A 22499-nucleotide genomic window follows, 5' to 3' on the forward strand; every position below is an offset into this window, starting at 1 on the left:
CCTCATTTTGCAGATATGGAAACTGAGTTTCACAAGTAGTTGCTGGGAGAAAGAACGTACTTGCTGCTTGATCTTTTTCTCATGACAAGCGACAGGGAGGAGGGGAGAGTGCTCTAAGGGGCCCACTTCGGAAGAGAGAGGGAAGATGCTGATTCCCTTAAGGACCCTGGGAATTGGAAGGACAAGCAAGCCAGGTGGGTGGGAGCGGTGGCTGCGCTTGGGACGGGCTGGATTTGAAGCGCTGGAGTCCGGGCGGGGAGAGTGCGGCGGCGGCGGCGCAGCTCCCTGGAGGTTCCCCAGCCCCGCGTCCTCGTGTCCGCACCCGCCCGGCCTGCGCGCGGATCTTGATCCGGCCGAGGGCCGTGGCTGTGACCTGCAGGACTTTTCTTGGTGGACACGGCCTCGGTGCACTCCCCGCGGCAGAGCTACTGGCGCTGTGGGCTTCCCCGTCCAGCCGCGTCCTGATGCCAGGCAGGATGGAAGGCGGTGAGGGCATGGGGTCTGCGCGAGGAAACCCTGGGCCCAAAGTCCCACTTACCAGTTGGCATTCCCACTTATTAGTTAGCGGCTGTGGGTAAGGCGCTTTTCTGTGCCTCAGTTTCCCCATCTATAAAGCTAGAATAAATAGCGTTCTCCCTGCAGACTTGGCATAGGAATTAAACGAGGTACCGCATGCTCTCAGGGCGCCTTCAGGCAGGCGGGTCCCGTCGTGCTGAGGACAGGACCTTGGAGTCTGCATCATCCCGGCAAAGTCGCCGCAAACGCGCGACCCTCCAGGTGTGGGCTCAACCTTCCCCTCCCTGCCGCCGCCTTTCTCCCCGAAGCTGGCTCCGGGAGAGGAGCGGGGGTCTCCTCTGCACGGTCGCCTCCTGCGCGGGCGCCTGGGGTGCCCGCTCCTCCCTCCCCTGGGCCAGCACCCGGAGGTGCCCAGTGCTCCCGGAGCTGGGCGGGGCGCAGCCCACGTGACCCGGGCGGGCCGCCCGGGACCTCGCCCGCTGACTGCTCGGCCAAGGCAGGTCAGGAGCCCCTGCCGCCGTGCGCCCTGCGCCCTGCGCCCTCCCTGACTCCTGTGCGCCCTGCGCCCTGCCTGGCCTGGATCATCCTGCCTCGTCCCAGTGCGCCCTGACCCGACACCCCTCCTCGTCGCCTTCCTTTCCCTCCCAGGACGGGAGACGGGAGAGAGCAGCCTGGGGGTCCGAACCAGGGCCTGCACACCCCCTGGGAAAGGAGTAGGTGAGTGCGGGGAGAAACGGGAACCGCGGGGTCCGGGTGGTGCCCAGGACAGGGGACCCAGGCTCACGGAGGGTCCGCGGTGATGTGTGCAGCTCCTATGGTGTGAAAATGCCCCCAGGCCCCGGTCTAGGCTGGTGAGGGGACCGTGCCCAGCCCACTGAGCCCCAAACATCAGACCTCACCTGGATGCTCTGATCAGACTGTTCAGAGCCCTGGGGAAGCCCACTCTGAGCAAAACAGTGGTTTTAATCAGAACCCTATCCTGGGTCTGCGAGCAGATGGGGCCAGGGCTGCAGACCTCAGAAGAGACTCACTCAGGCTGGACCCCCAGGGGCCCAAAGCTATTCTCTCTCCTGGGCTGTGGGGCTGATCTTGGGGTACAGAGCCCAGATGATGTCTTGGCGTGGGAGGAGGGTCCTGGCCTTCTTCCCAGCCTCCATTATTGGAATCATCTTATGTTTGTGGACAGCCCCCCATCCTGGCCCACCCAGCCTGTTGCAGAGATGTGAGAAGGGTCTGTGGGGATGGGCATCAAAGAATGGGCACTGGCCCAGGTCCTCGCCTGAGCGACACCTCCTTATAAATCCCAAATGGTTTCACAGGCTTAGACCTTTGCCAAATATTGACAAACGCACTTCATTTTCAGTTGGGTTGGGGCCTTTATATTTTCTTTCTTTTTTTATGGGGTGTGGTGTTTTTTTTTAATCTTATTTACATATTTCTTTCTAAGAGGTTCAAATGATAATGAGGGGAGGTGAGGCCCCCACTAGCCCACTAGCTGCAAAAGCCAGCACTGCCCCGGCCCATGGCTGTGAAGACAGGGCCAGGCTGGCAGACCACGGGCAGCTGAGCTGCCACGTTGCACATGTGCGTGGGGACAGTGGCAGCACACAGACAGGGAGCCCCTGGGTCTCACTGATTAAGGCCTTAGTGAGTGAAAAACTAAAACCAGCTGAGTGGGTCTGAGAGTTGGAGGGTTGGGAGGTGGTGAGGTTCCAGAACTCGGTAGGCTCATGGGAAAGGTGACTTTGGTGCTCTTGGATGACATGTGCGCCCCAGCTCTGTGGTGGGTTCAGCCTTCTAGGGCCGACTGTCTTGTTCTTTTCAGAAGCAACCTCTGGAGGAGGCGCTCTCCCCCTCCGCCCCACCGTATGTCCAGCCACCCACTCCCCACACACACCTTCAATTCTAACTCCCTGGCATCACGCAGGGCTGGAGAGGGCCAGAGAGGCCATGGGGCCCGCCCCTTGTCCGTGGCACAGACGGGAAAGCTGAGACCCAGAGCAGAGGAGAATTTGTCCCAGGTCACGGGGCCGGCTGGGGCCTGAACTGGGATGGGAAGCCAGCTGCTGCCTCTCAGCCCCATCCTGGTCCTGCAGCCTCACCCTGGGACCCATCCTCGCTGGGGAGACGAGTGCTGAGGCTTTAGCTGCAAATGCAGATGAGAGAGCTGGGAGAGCAGAGAGAATAGCAGGTAGGAGGGCAAGCTGCATGCCGTCGCTGCCAGAGCCGTTTCAGAGCTTCACGGCTGCACCACAGGTGTGTCAGGTGCACCTGCGAGGGGGTCTTCTGGGTGGAAATGTGCTCACTTTGCAGCTGACTAGGATTGGAGTTATTTATAGAAATAAACACACAGGCCAGCTCTGAGGGCAGCACTGGGAGACAGCCAGCAAGGGTTAACACAGAGGGCCCCAGCGTTGGCACCTCTGCCTTCCCTCAGGAAGGCACCCCCCACTTTATCAGCAAGAACAGCACCACACGCCTTGACTCTGAGTCAGAGAGCACTCCTGCCATTGTTAGTGGGGCATTTAACAAGGAACTTGGACTTGCTTTCCGCCTTCATTTGCTCAAGCAGGTGACCACTAATAATCGTCATTGTTCCCAGGCTCAGGGGGCAGACGGCCCGAGAGGTGGTCAAGCCAAGTTTCCTGTAGGAGGAACCCCCGCCCAGATTTCCCTTCAATTTGGCCAAAATATGAATTCAAATCTTTAACAGACAAAGATGACACACCATTGAAATTCAGTGGTCTGGGTCCAGGATACCCATTTTATCAAACCAGTTCCACTGTCTCTTTCCAGCTCATTAACCTCTGTGTCACCCTCTCTTCTCTCTATTATAATTATTAAATGATTGCAGAAAGCTAACAGTCTCAAAGATTAAAAATGCGATTAAATCTGAGCAGTGGAACGGGTGCAAATTGAAAGTGTTTTGTTCAGGAACCTCATGACTAGGAGTTATCTACGCCAGAACAAAGCCAGGAACAGATAGAGCGTGACAGAGTCTGCCCTCCCCAACACACGCCCTGGGAGGTTCCCCCAGGCTGGGGCACCCTTTGTGGTCCAGCATGCCCTCTGCTCCCATGTTCCTCCTTGACTGTTGTGGGTGGAGGGGTATCAAGGGGAAATCCAGGTCTCAGTGAGCAAGGAAAGCAGGGAGTGATGGAGAGGAGATGACTGTGGCTGAAAGGCTGTCCCCTCCATGGATGCACATGGGCCCCATGTCTGCCTGTGCCTGGCAGAGGAGCTGCTCCTTCACCACACTCCAAGTGCCCGCATCAGGGTACCAGCCTGAGGCAAGCCAGAAGGGATGCTACAACACGTCCTCAAAACGCCAGTGACGTTTGGTTAGTGCATTTTAAATGCTGAAGTCAAACATGTTCTCCATTCGATTAAAGGCAGTTTTTAAAAAGCTTTAAGCCTCTGCATTTCATTAATTCACTAAATGGGAAGATTCAGTCACAGCAGACAAAGACCCATGTCATGGACCATTGGTTCTCAATCCCTGGCTGTCTGGGAACACGCTCCCCTCGGAAGCATCCCCTCCTGCTGCCTGGCACGCCCTCCCACTGGGCTGTATCTGCAATTTGGCATCGCTCTCCCTCCCTTCCTCTCCCTGCATCTCCTGATGTTGGGATGCAGCTAAAAATATATGAGAGTAAAATTTTTCAGGTAACATCTAACCCATGAAGCACCAACAGCCTGTTCTTGGTTTAGCTATGTGGGAAGTGTGTTTTCAAAATCTATATTTCATCATTACTGGTTTTATTCAACAGGACATAGTGAACACATTTCTCTTTCCTTAATAACTCTGGGTCGTCACTGGAACCTCCAAGATGGTGCTAAGCTGTGATGCCAGGTTCCTGTGGGGGCATGTGGGGCCGCCTACCCCTGCATGCTGGCCTCCCCATTCACGTCTCAGCATGTTTCTGCCCAGCCTCACTCCAGGCAGCCAGCCTGGGCTTCCTCCCCACCCATCCTCTTGGCAGGCACCCCCCTCGCCAGAGGTGCCCGGCCCCTCCCTGGTCCAGCATGCACCTTGTTCCCAGGCCTCTGCTGTCTTTGCGATCTGAACTGGGAAACCAAGTCGCCATCCTTATTAGAAAAAAGCATCAAAGAGAAGAAACAGGCTTAAAATGGGGCCACGAGTTGGGGAACAGATGTCCTGTGTGTGTGAAGCAAGCAGCCTCCAGGCGGTGGCTCTGACTTGCTAGTGACCCTTTCATCCATCCACTTATGGGACCTGACCATGCTCTAAGAGAATCAAGCTTGCATGATAAGAGAAATACACTTTTTCCTTCTGTTTGGCTTTTCTCCCTCACCTCACGATTTAAGGTTTTTGTAATAAAGCCTGGAATTGTGACTTCTTTAGGAGAAGAGAGAGAATCATAACAATCATAACAACTCAGCTGATGGTCATGGCTCTTTCATCTGTTCTGAAAATAGAATTTCCATGAATGTGCTTCCTATGATACAATATTTTTTTCAAAAATGGTAAAAAGTAAAAATGAATAAACCCCAGTCATCCATCAAATAACTTTTTCTTCCAATTTTTTTAAAAAACCAGAAACTATGTGCTCTAGGGGAGCATCAAGAATCAGTTTTCTTTTAATGTTTTCTTGTCCAAAATCTACATTCAACTGTAAATGAAAATGGTTTGAATGATTCTGGCCCATCAGGGCGACCTCCTCATGATCGTTCACGGTAGGCACTGTGCTTGAGGGTGGAGATACCAAGGGGTCGGTGCAAAAACTTTAAGAAGTTATTTTTCACCATTTCAAGGCAGGGAACATTTTAGTCGACCGTCATGGGATCTCTGTGGAAATTTTTATTTTAAATGGTATCTGAGTGCTGCTCAGAAAATGTCGATTTTCATAATTAACCTCTTATGTGACAAAAGCAAGGTATATTTCTAGCACAGAGCAAGTTTTGTTAACATTTCCATGGTGAACACTTCCAAATGGTCAGCCTCACTGAAAGAGAGACGTTCCCCAGAATTCAGAAGCCAGACTGAGTCTCTCGGTTGGCTTCAAGAATTCCCAGTGAGAGCAGACAGCCAGGACCCCTTCTCCGATGCTCCTGAGAAGACGGATTTCAGTCCTCAGCGCAGATTTGCTGAAGTCACACAGTGGTTTGCAAACTTTCAGTTAGCCACAGGGGAACCCGTCATCCAAGCAGAATCCCACCCGAGCCTTGGTGCCCGGAGCAGGGGGTCTAGGTGTAGCAGCAGCACTGTTCCGTCCCGCAGGAGTTGTAAGGCAAGAAGCCCAATGGTTGGAGCATTTCTCCAGGAACACACCTCTGGGGATCCCATTGAAAGCACCACCCTACCACAGGGGAAAGGAGCGTGCCCCTTGATATTGGCATCATTGACATTTATTTCACAATGGAAAGAGAATAAGGGACCCCGTGGCTAATTGTGTGAGTTCCAGGAGGCAGGAAGTAGATCTTTCTTTTAACTTTGAGGTGTGGGAATTTTACACGTGGGTTCATTTATTTAAACTACATAAGTTTCCAGACGTGTTTGCCTGTTTAAGAAACTCATTTAACCCAAGTACAGACAAACTGCCTTGGAATTCAGTGCTTTCTGTGTTGTCTCTCACTTTATGGATTAGCCGGCATCTGCGGGCTTCCTGGGCTGACTACTGTGATCCTGTGACATTCCAGGTGCGACCCTGACAAGGAGCAGAGATGGGGAAAAAACTGGATCTTTCCAAGCTCACAGATGAAGAGGCCAAGCACGTCTGGGAAGTGGTCCAACGGGACTTTGACCTTAGAAGGAAGGAAGAGGAGAGACTAGAGTGAGTGTGTGTGGCTGAGCCCGTGGAGCCTGGGTTCCTCCCAGTCCTCCAGAGGGGCTGTCACCTTGGGGTGCTTTCTTGGGGGATGAACAGCCAGACTCTGGGAAATGTTCTACTTTCTAGCCTCAGTTTCCTCATAATTAAAAGGAAGGGATCTGACTTTCCAACCTGACACTCACATGCTCCCTGAATAGTTGTATTTCAACTTGATCCAGCTTCCAGGGTGACATCGTCTCCTAAGCTGGGTGCTGCTTAGGCTGCAACGTTGCAAGAATAAAAGAGTTAAAGGTGATATATAGGGAAAGTCTTGATGCCATTCTGAAACACCCAGAATGTTGGGATCCAGGGGTTTCAGGATAAAGGTGGGCTTTCCACCTTCGTTCCCAATAGTGTTGGGTGGCACCCCATCTTCACCATGGGGGCCCCAGCACCATCTTCCACCACTCTCCCCATTGACTGAGCTAAGACCCCCCGGCATTATTTACTCCTCCCTCTGCCTTGCATAGTCCTCCCCCCAAACCACAAACATTCCTTGTCCGCCAGGCTCCCTTATGATCCTTCCTTGGTGTCTTTTGCGGATTGCTAGGCCTATTGAGAAGGAGACATTTGAGCAAAGACTCGAGGAGGTGAGGGAATTAGCCAAGCAAATGCTTGAAAGAGTGCTCCAGGCAGAGCATGGAAGGAGGTCAGAGACGTAACGGGGAGAGGTCCTGGGGGTCCTGGTAGACCTTTATAGGACTCGGACCTTTCTCTGAGTCACTCCAAGCTTCGGGCAGGGAAATAACAAGACCTGACTTCTGCTCTACAAGCAGTGGGCTACTTACTGAGAGGTGGTCAGATGAACTTTGAAGGGAGAGCTTTGCCTGCAGTGGGGTCTGGAGTATGGAAGGCGTCAAGGGCAACCCCAAGGTTGTGGCCTGAGTAACCGGGAGGATGGAGCTGCCATCACCTCACTTGAGGAAGCTGTGAGTGGAACAGGTTTGGGGGAAACCAGGAAACTGTTCAGACACATTGAAGTTTGGTTGCCTATTAGACGTGAAGTGGACAAGTGGACTCCACACACACTGGGCTGGAGCTCAGAAGAGATGTGATCGTGGGAGTTTTCACCGTACAGATGATATTTGTATTAGTTCCCTAGGACTGCTGTAATTACTACCAATTTAGTGGCTTAAAACACACAAATCTCTCTCTCCCAGTTCTGGAAGTCAGACGTCCTAAAGCCAGGTGTCAGCAGGACTGCATTCCTTCTAGAGGCTCCAGGGGAGCACACGTTCCCTTGTGCTTTCCAGCCTCTAGAGGCTGCCTACATTCCTTGGCTCCTGGTCCCTTCCTCCATCTTCAAAGCCATCATCAGCATAACATCTTCCAATCTCTCTCTCTCTCTCACCTCTGCTTCCCTTGTCATGTCTTCTTCTCTCTCTGACCCCCTTTGCCCCCCTTATTCCTTTAGAAGGGGACTTGTGATCCCACTGGGCCCACTCAGATAATCCAGGATCATCTCCCATCTCAAGATCCTTAACTTAACCACATCTGCAAGGTCCTTTTTGCCATGTAAGGTGACATATTCACAGGTTCTGAGAACCAAAACATAGACATATTTGGGTAGGGGGAGCATTATTCGGCTGACCCCAGTGTTTAAAGCTGCGGGACTGGAGGAGACCAGCAGGGGAGGGAATTCGGATAGAGAAAGACCAGGCCTCAAAGGAGACAGAGGAGGAGCAGCAGTGAGGGAGCTCCAGGTTCCAACATGGAGCAGAGTCCACAATAAATCAAGTGGAAAAAGTGGGGTCCAGCCTGGTGCCCCGAATGTTAGTGTTAGTTGGGGGGGTCTGGGTGAGTGTCCCCACAGCTCCTTGATGCCTCTCTCTGTGATGTCCCCACTCTCCATTCTGCCTTGGACTGCCGGGTCACCCCTGGATTTTCGTCATGAAGCCGCTTTCACCCACTGGCCTCTGGGAACTGCGGGGCCCTATTCACCCACGCGCGACCCCAAGACTGGCGCCCACAGCAGGCCTTGACCCACTTCCAAGTGCTGAGCAGGGGCCACAGCCAGAGGCAGATGGCCAGAGCTGCCTGCCCTGTCCCCCCTGCAGGGACTTGGTCTCCCCGCCCTGCACTTCTGCCCTCTCTCTCTACCTCTGACGGCCTACTTCTCCGTGTTCCGAGGTCCCTCCCTCTCTCTTTCCCACTGTGTCTGTGAAAACTCCAATGTTCCCTCACTTTTTTACCTGGAGCAGCTCTCTCTGCCTCAGCCTTGGCCTCCAGGCTCTGCCCAGGGCCGAGGACCACAATGCTGTCCAGACCAAGCCAGCCTGGCCTTTCCTCTTGGCAGAGGTATGATCCATCCCCTTCTTCCCAGGGAATGGATCATATCCTGTCTCCAGGCAGCTCTGCTGTTGTGGGCTTTGATTTTAAATGGCAGCTTAGATCTGCAGGGATGTGTAGGGAGGGGAACCCAGCTGTCCAGGGAGCAGAGGGAGAGACCACCTGGGCCAGGTCCCAGGCAGGCACTCTCTTCCCTGGGGACCCTGGAGGTGGTCAGCTGCTCCTTCCATCCAGACTTAGCTGAAGTGGATTTCGCAGAAAGTCCTGTGTTTCTTGCATGTGGGTGACTCCCTTTTGACAGCCGTCATCCATTATTTTCGTATGCTCTTAGTCACTTCTCATTACTGTTGAGGAAGGATACAGAGTGTGATGCCCCTCCGCAGTGCACAGCTGTGGTCATGGTCAGGGTAGCCCGAGGCCGTCTGCTCAGAAGGGGCCATTGGGGAGCGGATGGCCCACTCTACTGTGTCTTCTCGACCTGCCATGTGATTCGGGGGTGGGCTTATTGAATATTCCTAAAGCCTACGAGACAGGAAGAGGTTGTATGGGGAATCTTGATATAACAGAGCGTGATATCGTCACTGGACACGTCAGCATGCAGAGCTGTGGTGGTGCGGAAGGTCCGTATCAAAGTTGTGCTAAGTCAAGAACACTGAAGCCCAAATAGCATTACCATGATCAGTTCTCTCTGTGCAAACATGGCCTACTCGTTGGTGCATTTGGGAAGTAAAGAGTCTTGTAAACAGCGGGGGAGGGGTTAAGGAAGGGTTTTTTGTGTTTCTTATCATTTTTGATGGTTTTGTCTCTTGTTCACGGTGCTATTGGTTAAATATGCACCAAAAGGTAGAGCTGCCTCTGCCTGTGAGAAGCCTTTTCCCCAGTGTCCCCCATGACCTCCGGGGAGCTGCAGGGACCATGTTCTGACCTCAGCTGCACCTTTTAGTGCATGTGCCCTCAAGACCTGAGGGCAGGCGTCAAGAGCACCGTGAGGTCAGAACATTCGGGGTTGAGTTCTGCTCAAACAGGGTGTTGAGACTTAGAAAAGGTGCATCTGAAACTAGCTTAGAAGAGAGACTGGGTTCTTGACACCAAAATTCTACAGAGTGAGATGGCTAAAATGCCAGCAGTCTATTTTAAAGTAATAAACCTCCTTCACAGTCTCTAATCAGTGTTAATCTTAACATTTACACATTTAACCAATTTCAACATACACTGTCATCCACTGCTTACCGCCTCCTTATCCCATTCTCTGCAGCACATCTCCGGGTTTCTCCATGATCATTTGGGGGTTCTCATATTTGCTCCCAGTTCCCGATTCTCTAGTCTGTGCATCAACAATAGGCTGCACGGAGAAACTGGTCCTTAAGTCACCACTCAGTGGGGGCCATCACACACTTAGCAGCTCAGGAACTGTTCAGACCAGTTTTGATGTGTTTGACATACTCCAAATGGATGCCAAATGGATGGCCCAGCTTGAAAAACCTGCCAAGGTCATTGATAGAACAAAGTTAATGGGAGAAAAACTTGTGAAGCCAAGAAACAAACACATTCATTACTTGGAGAGAACGTTCCTATCATCCATATTCGTCGGATAGACACAGTGTGTGGCCTGAAATCAACTCACGTGCAGCTAATTTGCCAAGAGGCAATTTGCTAAACAGCCAATTCACCAAATATACCAATTTGAAAACAATCCAACAACAAAAAATGTATTTCTTATAATATTTACAAAGTTAATAGAAATATGTGCTGGATGGATTGCTTCTCAGGATTTCTCCCCAAATGGGAGCGTCGATCCTGTGGAGGATGTGGGGGCAGGGCCTGGGTGAAGTCTCGGGTACCTTCTCCCACACTGTCAGACCAGCACACCTTTCTCTCCTCTGTCAAAGCTCGTGACAAATGAGCTGGCCCAGATCCCTGATCTTCCAGAGGACCAAAGGCCCTGTGGCTGTGAGACTGGTTTCACTAACACCTGCATGACCAGTAGACTGGTGTCCCCAGAACACCAAAGCCAGGCCTGATCCAGGCTGACCCCAGTGCCGAAGACATTCAGAGCCCCCGGGGGAAGATAGAGGCCATCCCAGATGTGAAAGAGAAATCCTGGAGCATCCTCGCCACATCTCTTGAGCCTCCTAACGAGGCATTCCCAACAGAATGCGTGTTTATTCCAGGGAACAGGGTTGCTGCAGCATTGACACCATCAAGGGCTTCCCTCTGAACTGACAGAAGGAATTTCCCCTGGGGTCTAGCTCCTGAGTGCCAGGTGCCCTGTGAAGAGAGCATCTGAAGGTCTTCCCTTGCAGACTGTTTCAGAAATGCACTGAGAAGGAAGAGGGGGCCGTCTTGCCTTTGATTCAGCCCCAGGCAGATGTCAGTCTCTCCCTGAAGTTGGCATGTGCCACCACGGACTTGGGAGTGAGGTGTTTACTGTACAAGGTGTGGTGTTATTCCTGGCTTCCCATCAGGACACAGCACTGCGTTCTGAGGAATCAAAAACTCAAAGATGTACAGAATTAAGATGTTAACGACGTTGGCATCAGAAAGGTGCTTTAGGGTAGATTTGACTTAATACCAATTTCCTCCCATCGAGTCCCGGGCGGAATGAGGACGTGTGTCTTGCTGTGGATGAACTTCGAGCCTTAGCATGTGGCGACACTGTGTGAGAGAAGGGCCCTCCTCAGGCTCAGTCTACTGTCTAGTGCAGGTCTCGAGCTGGGAGCCTTCCATGGGTGCAGCCACTTCCCTGGCTGTCGGGAGGGAGGGTGGGCAACAGAGGCTTTGTTCAAAGGGGCTCCTCCGCTTCGACTGACCCAGCAGCATTGGCTTGCTGTCCTGCAAGCTGGGGAGAACTTGAGGGGTCCCATGGGGGCTGCATGATGATGGTGCTGGAAGCGAGCCAGGTGGGAGGGGGGCCAGGTGAGGCTCCTGGGGGATCCTACGGCACCTGGTGAAGGAAACCAGCTGCTGAGACCAGAAAGGCACCTGGGGAAGGTGGCTGTTTCTCACTGCTGGTGCTCTCTTTAATTCCTTTCTTCTCCTTTGGGATTTCGTTCCCTTGGAGAATGTCAGCCAGTCTGTGTGCCGGCTGAGCGAGGGGGAAATTAGTGCCTGCGCTCAGGACCAGGTTTGAGCAGCCCCTGGGGTCGGCACAAAGGTGGCGGGTGGTTTTCAAAATGAAACCTCCCCAGGGAGGACCTGGAGTGGAGGGCCGGGGGCAGGGAACTGCCCTCTTCAAGGGTGTGTCTTCTCAGAGTCAGCTCAGCCTTGGGCGGGTGAACACTTTGGTTTAATAGGGCAGTCATTCTGTAGAGCTCATAGGTGGGTCCCCTTCCCTGTGGCCTCATCACCTTGGCACACAGGTGGAGAACCAGCTGGCACCCAACAGGGAGTTGAGGGTGTTGGGAAGGGTCCCTTGTTCTTGCCCACTTGTCTGCACAAGGCCACACCACGCCTACAGAGAGCAAGTGTGTGAAGCACCCAACCTTCCCTGCCACTCCTATAGAAAGCAGGTGTGCAAGGAACCCAACCCCCCCCCACCATGCCACTCCTACAGTGAGCAGGTATGCAAGGAACCCAACACCCCCCCACACCATGCCACTCCTACAGTGAGCAGGTGTGCAAGGCCCCCGGCCCCCAGGCATCTCTCTGAGACCCTCGGTGCTGCCCGTGCTCATTTGCTCACCGAGGTGCCCACTAGCATGAGTTTCCTCAGAACTGCTCCTCTTCTGATCACATCCCACCCTCTCCCCTTGGCCTCCTATCCTTCCAGCTCCCAAACTCCTTTCTTAATCTACTCTTTGTCCTTACCATGACCTCTAGAGCCCATGGCATCACTGTAGTCCCAGTCCATTAGCATCTTCCTGGTCCATGACCTTCCCTGTGTCCCATGGCCCCATGGTGACTTTGAAGGCCCCTTCTCTGGGCTCCGTGGCCCATCTGCCAGCTGCTTTCTGGCTGCCATTCAGCACAGCTGCCTTGCTGGCCCCACTCTGGATTTCCCTGACTGTCCTCCCTGCTCTGCTCTGAGGACCTCGCTGGAGGAGGCAAGTCCTGCACCCTTGCAGCTGGGGGTCTCAGTCTATCCTGGCCCATAGCACTGCCCTACAGTCCCGCTCCTTGCTTTTCAGTGGTTCTTGAAGCTCCTGTTCCCGCAGTGGCTCTTCTAAGCCTTCACTCCCTTCCAGACCACTGACCTGACCGGTCACTCCAGCAGTGAGCTCCCCTACTTCCTCACAGAGAAGCTCAAGGCTACCATAACCTACCTCCCGACCTGCCCCTCACTTGTGTTCATGCCCACCCTTTCTTCCCTCTCTGGGCCCTCCCCCTGTACTCTGGACCCTTTCCTCTCTGCTCCCAGCTCCTGGAATGTGTCGCTGCCCCAGTTATTCCCTCTTTCTCTTCTGGCTCCAACTTGGAATGTCAGTATGATCAATCGCCATATTAAAACAAAAAATTCACACAAAGCCTCTTCTCTGTCCCTAACACCATCCTGCTGAATGCTGGCATGTCTTGCTCCTTTTATGTCTACCTCATGTTCCACTGGGTTGTTCTGGCAGCACCTTCGAGGGGCCCAATCAGTAACCTCTCTCAGCCCTTGTGCTTCCTGACCTTGGACTCTGCCCTTCTCACTGACCCCATGTCTGTCCTTGGTGTTCCTTTTCCAACACCCTCCTGCCTTTTCTCTGCAGTGACTTTGAAGGCTCCTCTGTTTCCTCTGGCCCATTAATGGAACAAATCACTAAAGACTGTCTTCCCCCAGGGTCTGGGGCCAGATGCTTTCCTGGACAGATCTTCCAAATGCCCACAGAACAAAGAATTCCTGTGCTATTTAAAGTGCTTTATACCAGAAAGAATGTTCACTAGCCTAACCCTGATACCTTCTATACTGACAAAGATAAAGAAATAAAAATACAGCCCAGTTAAATCACCATATTAATATGCCTAAGGATGTACTTGTCCCTTATGGAAGCCACTAGCCACATGCGGCTATTTACAGTAATTAAATACAATTTAAAATTCAGTTCCCCAGTCTCATTAGCCACATTTCAGCTTTCAGTAGCCACATACATGGGTAGTGGCCACCATACTGGACAGGCAGATATAGCACATTTCCATCATCACAGAACGTTGTATTGGACAGCACTGGCTGAAGAGACGAATTCAGGATTATCTCAATACTACAGAAGAGTGTCAGCATGCTATTTCTGACCATTTTTTAATTAATAAAACTGAAATAAAAGAATACTTTTTTAACATGATAAAAAAAAATCCAAAGTAGTCATCATGATACATTAATGTTAGAAAACAAGAAAAGAATTTCTAACATCGCCACATATCACTAACAATTTAGCACTGTTCTAGAAGTGCTAGCCATTGCACTTAGAGAAGGTAGCAAAATAGATAGTTTACCTATGGACAAGGAGATCAAAAACTATTATCTGCAGACAATGAAAACCCAAGATAGTTATCTGTAAAACAAAGAAAAAGAGAATTTAATAGTCTGGCTAATTACAAAAGAATGTAAAAGAAAATCAGTGTTCACTTTTTAGACGTCAAAAATAACCAATTACAAAATATATAGAAAAATCCTATTTATTATAAAAATATGAGGACATGTATATGCCCAAAAATATACATGCAAGAAATGTGCAAGAGCCATATGAAGAATAGTATTACTGAGAATACTATTCTGAGAATATGAAGAAAATATTACTGAGCAACATACCAAAAGTTTAAGCAAATAACAAGGATACCATATACTCTCGATAGGAAGAAGATCTCACTGCAAAGATGTCGGCTCCTGAGAAATTAGTGAACTGCATTCCCAGTCAAATTCCTAAGGCATTTGGGAGAACATGAGAAAATGGTATGGAAAAATAAAGATGTAAGATAGAACACTTTAAGAATGATAGGAGGAAATGGTCCATGAGATAATAAAAAAATATCTTAATGCTACATCAATTAAAATAATGTGGTCCTTTCACAGATGTAGATAATCAGTGAAACAACATGGGAAGTCACAAAATACAACCAAGTATATACAACAATTTCTAGTACAATAAGGGTAACATTTCATCTCAGTAGGAAAGGGAAGGATTAGTTAAAGCTAAGTGTTAGAACAATTGACCGGGGGGTGGGGGTTGACCTCAGTTAGATTTTTAATTGATATATTAAAAATGTAAAACATGAAACTATGAAAATTACTGGAAGAGAATGTAGGTAAATATGTATGTAATCTTGGGGTGGAAACGCCTATGTGTGATAACACAGGTAGAAATCACAACAGAAAATAGAGAAGTATTAATTAAATAAATAGGTCCATCTGAATTTAAAGAGAAAATTTTTAATTTTTAAAAAATTAGAAGAAACAATTTTAACAGAAATGGCAAAGATTCATATCCTTGATATATAGAGAGCTCCTTAAAATCAGAAAAATAAATAAGTTTTCCACATTAGAAAAACCTGAAAATCCCAATGTTTAAATAGGAAAATGATATGAACAGGAAATTCACCAAATAAGAAATGCACATAACCAATAAACATGAAAAATAACTAAAAGAGTAATAATAGAAATGTAGACTAAAGGAAAACTTTTTCACATATTTCCAAAGATGAATAAGAATCTCGATATTCATCCTGGTTAAAGAGTGCAGGGAAATTCACAGCTGAAGAGAGGGAACTTTGCTGGAGGCCAATCTGGTATAACGTAGCAAAAGCTTTAAAAGTGTGCTTACTCTTTGAAGCTAGTCCTCTGCTAAAAGTCATCCTAGAAAGACTCTAATGTCCAAAATTAGAAGCTTTGGTTAAACACCAAATTTAACAATGAATTCAACAGTAGATTCTCCGGCAGCCATTAAAAATAATGTTGTAGCAATAAATTTTCATCAACAGTTTACAAGACATTAACCGGGAAAAGCAGGTTATGAAAATGTATGGATTTAGCCCATTTCCCTTTTTAGAAAATACATAGAAAAGTCTAATAATGATAATAACAGAGGCTCCACATTCCTTGAGCTCTTTCTCGGTCTGACTCACACGCTCATGTCTTGAAGTCCAGCTCCTTCTCTGTTTCCTTGGCTGGATCCTCCGGACTCCTTCAATATTGGCATTTGGAGGGTCCAGGACCCTGCCTGAGCCCTCTTCTCTGTGTACACATGCCCCCCCAAGTGACAACCAGCACCGTGATTTTAAACGCCCTCTAGACCAGAGCTGCCCAACAGAACGAAAGATGGAAACATTCTATATCCACACTCTCCAATATGGCAGCCAATAGCACCCACAGCTATGGAGCACTTGAAATGTGGCTAATGCAACTTGGGAACCCAATTTTTCATTTTATTTAATTTTAATTAACTTAAACTTAAATAGCCACATGTGCCCAGTGGCTGGTGGCTACCATATTGGTCTAGACAACGAGTTTCAAATTTATGCCTTCAGTCGAGAACTTTCTTCTGAATTTCTGACTCACGTACACAAATGCCTGCTCCACACCTCGGCCGGGAGGTCTGGTCAGCATCTGTAACCCAGCATGTCTAAAACAGAAGACTTGATTTCTCCTACATCTCCAACACCCCCAGGCCCCATCTCGGAAACAGCCTGGTTGCTGACATCAAGTTCCCAGGAATCACGGTCAGTCATCTCCCCTTCTTCCCTCTCACCTCATGAGTCATGCGTCAGCAAGCTCCCTTGGCTCCACCATCAAAATAAATCTCAAATCCACCCACTGCTCACCATCCACACAGCCGCCCCAGTTCACGCTGCACCATCTCTCCACTGGACACCACAGGAGCTCGTCTCCCTCCACCCACACGGCCCTGTTGTCTTTACTCCCCGAGGCCCCCAGGAATCTCCTTTACCCCCGGGTCTCTCTATTGCTCCCTCCTTCACATCATTCACATCTCTGCTCAGATGTCACCTCCTCAGAGAAGCCTCCATGGATTGCCTTTTCTAAAATGGCCACCACTCCCCCAACACGGCCTCTTTCTGCTTAGCCTGCTTGATCTCCTCCCAGAGCCCTTAGTGCTCATCTGATATCATATGAGTTGTGTACTTGTTTAGTATCTGTCCCTGCCCATATCCAAGCCCAGAGAGGGCTCTATTTTGCTACTGTGTCACCAGCACTCAGCACAGTACTGACTGCAGAAAGGCTCAACAGCTATCTTTGAATTCTCACAGATGACACCACTTGGGGCTTCGTCTGTGTTCCCTCATTTAATCATCAGACAACCTCAAAATGTAGCCCCTATTATTGTCCTGACTTACAGATGAGGACACTGAGTATGAGGCAGGTTTCCCAGCTACAAATAATATCCAGAAATTGTTAACCACGGGGATATCTTGAGGGAGGGAGAGATCTTGTATACTGTTTTGTATTTTCACTCTCTCTATCTTCTAAGAGTTCTGTATTAATTCATTACTTGAGTGTTAAAAAGTACAGAAAATATAGTCACATTATTTTTTAATGTCACATAAATACAAAGGAGCACCAAGTGAATCTTCTTGAAGGGAACTTCCAGTCAATAGTCCCAGCTTCTAACCTCCCTCCCTCTGGGGAAGAGCCCAGAACTCCTATGGCCGCCCACCATCCCGGACCCGAGGGACATGCGTGTGGTGTGAAAAAGACGCCAGCCTCAACATTCTGGAATGCCTATCATTGCTGATTTGCGTGTTGCCTTCTCTTGTGCTCGTTTGAAGTCCTTTTAGTCACTGCTTCCTGTGTTGATGGAAGTGGCCTCTCAAGGTGTTTATGGTGGAAATTACTGAGTATTTCTAAAATCCGGGGAGAATGAGACTGCAGAGTGGGAGGCGCTGACTCATGCCCTCGGGCGGGGACTGAAGCTCACCTAAATAGAACACCCTGTTGGAAAGGGCTCGGCCCACAAATCAAATATTAGGCCTGCGAACCCTCCCCAGAAAGGCAAACAGGTGGTGGTGTGGATTTGCAATCCCTGCAAACAGACCAGAATTCCTGAGAAAATCTATGAAAGATCTCCCAGGGTGAGACGTGGACAAACTGTGGCTTGCTTTAAAAATAGTAATAAAAATAAGGAATTCGAAGTCACCCCTAGCTGGGCCACTTGGCACCACAGACAGGCAACTCCAGGGCTGAAAAAATAAGGGCTGAAACAGGAAGTCAGCTGCCCGCAGGCCCCGGGGGTTAACTTTGTTCTAAGATCACTCACAAGATTCCTGCGAGGCTCTCTCTCAGGGGCCTGCCGTTCGCACGTCACCACGTGTCTCTTCTTTATCGTTTTTATCATCAGGTCCTTTTCTTCAGAGGACCTCAAAGAACTTCAGCAAGTTTCTGTTTCCTTCATTATAATTCCTGGTTCATATAATCAGGACTTCAGAGCCACGTAATTGCTCTTCAATTATCAGGCATTCAGCAATTATCTCTGACAGTTATATTTAGCTTGATTGCCCTAACTTGAATAATTTTGTCTCTTAATTCTGTGACTCGTTGGTTCTTTCACGATGCAGCACCCCATTCTTAGGGTCAGACTTGAGATTTGTTTTTCAGTCCTCTGGAGTACATCCTCAAGGAATGGCATGGGGTGTGGGTTTTATGTTTGGGAATCTCTGTTTTACTCAGCTGGGAGTGAGATCTCCACTCACACACTTTCCCCTCAGAACTCTGGTAGAAAAATACACCCCCAAAGCTGTTCACATCCTGATCCCCCAAATCTGTGAGTACGTTAGGTTGTATATGGCAAAGGGAAATTAAGGTTGCAGATGCAATTAAGGCTGCTAATCAGCTGGCCTGGATGTGGAGAGATGACCTTGGGTTATCCATGTGGGCCCATTGTGATCACGGAGGCCTGCTAAGTGGAAGGAAGAGGGAGGCAGGAGAACCTGAGAGCCAGAGTGATTCTGTGTGAGAAGAACTCAACCCGCCATTGCTGGCTCTGAAGACTGAGGAAGGGGTTGTGAGCCAGCAAATAAAGGAGCCCTCTAGAAGCTGGAGGAGGTCAGAGAAGGGATTCTCCCCCAGTGCCTCCAGGAAGAGTCGCAGTCCTGTCAACACCTTGATTTTGGCCCTGTGAGACCCATGTCAGACTTCTGACCCCTAGAACCATAAGATAATGAATTGGTGTTGTTTTAAGCCACTGAATTTGTGGAAATGTGTTACAGCAGCAACAGGAAGCTGCCCCATTGCTTCCAGCTCTCAGCCTTGCAGACAAGCCACATGCCAGCCAGACTTGTGTTCTGGTCATTGCAGCCTGCTCCGTCTGCTCACACTGGCGGGGATTTTACTGCATCCTTATAGCTGAGCAGTTGTGTCAGTCTGTGGGTGGGGCCTACAAGCCAGCAACCCCTTGTAATCTGAAGGTCCAGCTCCCATTCCTTTCCTGGTTAGGAGAGTTTTCATGTATTCGTATGGTCATGCTTCTGTGACTGGGTTGAAACTCACTCACACCCAGCCAAGCTGTGCAAAGAAAAGTAGTGCATTGATCACCTCTCTAATCTTACCCATGAGTCCCCACCCCTTGAGCAGCAAGAAAGCTTAGCTTGTCAGTTTCCGTTTCCCAGATCTGCTGACTTACGTGGTCTCCTTTCACAGCTTAGTTTTCTCTCCCAGGGTCCCCCATCCCCCACCTCCTGCTTTTGGCCAGGTCAGTGGTATGTGATGGGCGAGGGGCTCATGGCCTTCACAGTGACGGAGTTGATGGGTTCTTGACTCCACACACTGTTCGCTGGCTCCTTGCTAGTCCCTGGTGCAGAGTGGAGGGTCAGGTCTGCTTCCAGGATGGGGACCATCGCTCGTATGTGAATGGTCCTCACGGGCATTGGGAGCGGCTGGCACCCACCACTGAGATCCTGATCCCAGCCATCTACCCCACATGCTGTGGCCTCTTCGTATCAACCCTTAGACCCTGCCCATCCCCTGGCCCTCTCAGCACCCTGTGCCATCCTGCTGGGGCATGGTCTAAGGATCCCGGGGATTCACCTCAACACCCAACACAAGTGGTAGAGAGCAGAAGCGCCAGCCCGGCTCAGCCCTCCTCCCACGGCTGCTCCCTGGCCTTGGCACTGGGTCCACCACGGTGCTCCTCCCCAGCTGCTCCCCGAGGGGTGTGCCACCAACCCCTGGCATCCTGGGCTCTCCCCAAAACTCTTGGAATCTGAAACCACAGCGATGAACTTTTCCTTCCCTGTTACATGAAAATCCATTGGTCTGTCTTTCATTTAGAGTGTATCTGTTATCCATGCATGATTTTGTAACACCGTATACAGACTTTCCAAATGTCAACACATTTCATTATCCAAAAGAAAAAATTCACACTCATCACAATCATCACCACTGACCTCATCAGAAACCTTTAAGTGATGGAAACTGTCAAGCTCGTGGCGGCAGATATGAGTTTTCCAAAATTCTTCTTTGTGCTTGAAAGCTTGAGTTTTGTCATTGGCAACAAATATTGTCACTTGTTTTCCTTGAAGTGACGGACTCACTTTGTTCATTGTTGAAAAAATGTCGGGCAAACACCCAAGTCAGAATAGTTTATCTCTCAGTTGTTCATTCAAGTAAAAATGATGTTTCATGAAAGAAATTTCTAGTTCAGGCTGGAGCTCAAGCAATTGCCCATTTCCTTTCATCAAGACATTGGTGGTACTTCAATACATGGTGCACTTCTCATTTCATCTCACGGAATATTAAAAAGGCTTGTACTCGGGGGTCAAGGTTAAATAAGATGAGTAACTTTTCCTGTTTCATCAGGACGTTAATGGCCGAGTTTAATCTCTTTAATCAAGGATGTACTTCATCAAAATCTTTACTTTTTTTTTTGCTTTGTGACAAGGAATAGAATGGCTACAGTTTGTACCTCTGCCTTGATCCATGCTGAGGCCCTCGTAGTTTTGCCACCATTGCTTTTGCACCATCAGTGCAGGTGTCAAAGAGCGAAAATGACAAATAACATCTTAGTGTTGTGATGAAAATAGTTTCAACCTTGGGGACCCTCTTAAAGGGTCATAGGAACCTCTGGACCACACCTTGAGAACCACTATTCTAAATCATTGCACTTAATATTCTATGCTGGTAATTCTGCCCATTTTCCTCCCCATTGTCAATTTTAATTCCTTTCCATCTTTACTTTAGCCAGCTCTTCTCCACCTCAATGAGCACAGCCTGTGGTCCTTCCATCTCAGCCTGGTTCCTTCTTTATCTCCTGCTCCCCTCTCTCATGCCCCACTTAGCACACCAAGCAGTCTTGTTTCAAGTCTTCTATTTCTGATAGTAAATCACATCACGGGGTCTTCTATTCCTGAAGGTGACTTTAACTTGTAGCTGCATGAAGACCTTTTCCCTACTGATGCACCTGTAGCAGAGGGACAGCTGGTCAACCCAGTGTTTGCACTAAGCAGGGCATGTGAATTGCTCTGACCCCACTCACCTCCTCCCCATCTGGTTGATGTGCCCTGCAGCTGGCAGGCATCGTCTGGTGTTACTCTGCTGGACCAACACGGGGTCTCCTCTTCCCTCCTTTCTCCAGCGATGAAGAAGAGAAGTTATGTTTTAAAGAATCTAAAGCAGAGTATAATTATCCTTTCCCCAAATTCAGCACCTGAAATATATCAGTCTCCAGCTACCACCCCAGGACTCTTCCGGGCTCTTATTTAGGAGGACTGACATTCTGGGATGCAGTGTGCCTCCACACATGCTCATCTTTCTTCCTGCTGTGCTGGGCTCCAGGGGTCCAGCTCTGCTGGGGTAGATAATGAGGGGCACTCACTGGGAGAGAGGCTGGACAAGGCCTGCCCGGTGAAAGGGTGGCCTCTAGGTCTTCTGGCTGATGCAGATACAGCAAGAGTGGAAATGGAGGAAACCAGACCCTTCCCACTTGGCTCCAGGTGCCTAGTGCTCCTCCGTTTGAAGCTAAGACTTGATTGACCTTGTTGATGCAACTTTATATGGACTGTAGTCAGTGAATGACAATATTCCCCTAGATTCCTACTGCCACTTGGCCATTTTTTCTTGGGTTTGGAAGCTGAGACAAGAGTCATTTTTGTGTCTGTCTTCAGGAGTATTTTAGTGAATACTTGGGAGACGGAAATCAGTGAAGTGCAGTCAAGGCCACTTGAAACCAGACGTAGTCTCCCAAACCTTCATAGAATGACTCTATTGTCTTCAGCCTCCGCCATGCTCTGGGGTGTCCCCATCAGAAACCACAGGTGCAGAGTTCTCAGAAGACAACAGCACCTAGTGTCTGTCTAATTTTTGTCACTAAGAAGGGATTAATTTGATCTCATCTAAAACTAAAAATATTACGTTTGGCAGACATTCTCTGAAATCCGGAACAAAGGGAATGTGTTTCTTATCTGGGGGTGCATTTTCCAGTCAGTTCAGTTTGGCGGGTTCACCAGGAAGCTCTGTTACTGAAAACCCGATGGTCTAGGAGAACGGTGCTTTTCCTGGGACTTCCAGGTGCTGGATGATTCCTGCTCTGGACACTCTCCAAGCCAAGCCACTGCAGCCATGCTCTACGGGGACAAACCTGGGGAGGCAGTTCAACTTGCTCCCCTGCTGGAGGAGACCAGAGCTGCTTGCTGAGGAAACGTCATCTGGCTTTGCCCTCAGGATTCTGTGTGACCCCTCTAGGGAGGGTGCAGTGATCTGTCAGCTCTCTCAGTGGGGTGCCAACCTGACCTCCACTTAGCTGGTGTTGTCCTCAGCTCAGGGCTGTAACTCAGGCTGGCGTGGCAGAGCTGGTGTGGCTGGCCAGGGCCTCACAAATAGGAGCATCAGCCTCGCCCCCTTCTGAAGGAGCCTTTCCTCTGCATCCTCTGTGACCTCTGCTGCTGCTCTGACTAGCCCGGGAACCACTTGGATTTTTCTCTCTTCTCTAACCTCCTCTTAAACAA

The 22499-nt window shown here is 49.7% G+C and overlaps 1 protein-coding gene across 1 annotated transcript in view; it reads left to right on the top strand.

Annotated features, from left to right (window-relative positions):
- Positions 1–1181: 1181 nt before the first annotated feature.
- The window catches only part of MLPH (melanophilin), a 56334-nt gene continuing 35016 nt past the window's right edge, over positions 1182–22499 (top strand). Inside the window, 2 exon segments of the mRNA XM_058533488.1 lie at positions 1182–1233; positions 6178–6311. Coding sequence (XP_058389471.1) covers positions 6202–6311 — 110 coding nt within the window. The 5' untranslated portion in view covers positions 1182–1233; positions 6178–6201.

This window comes from Diceros bicornis, chromosome 37 (genome assembly GCF_020826845.1).
Source record: "Diceros bicornis minor isolate mBicDic1 chromosome 37, mDicBic1.mat.cur, whole genome shotgun sequence".
Lineage (NCBI taxonomy): Eukaryota > Metazoa > Chordata > Mammalia > Perissodactyla > Rhinocerotidae > Diceros > Diceros bicornis.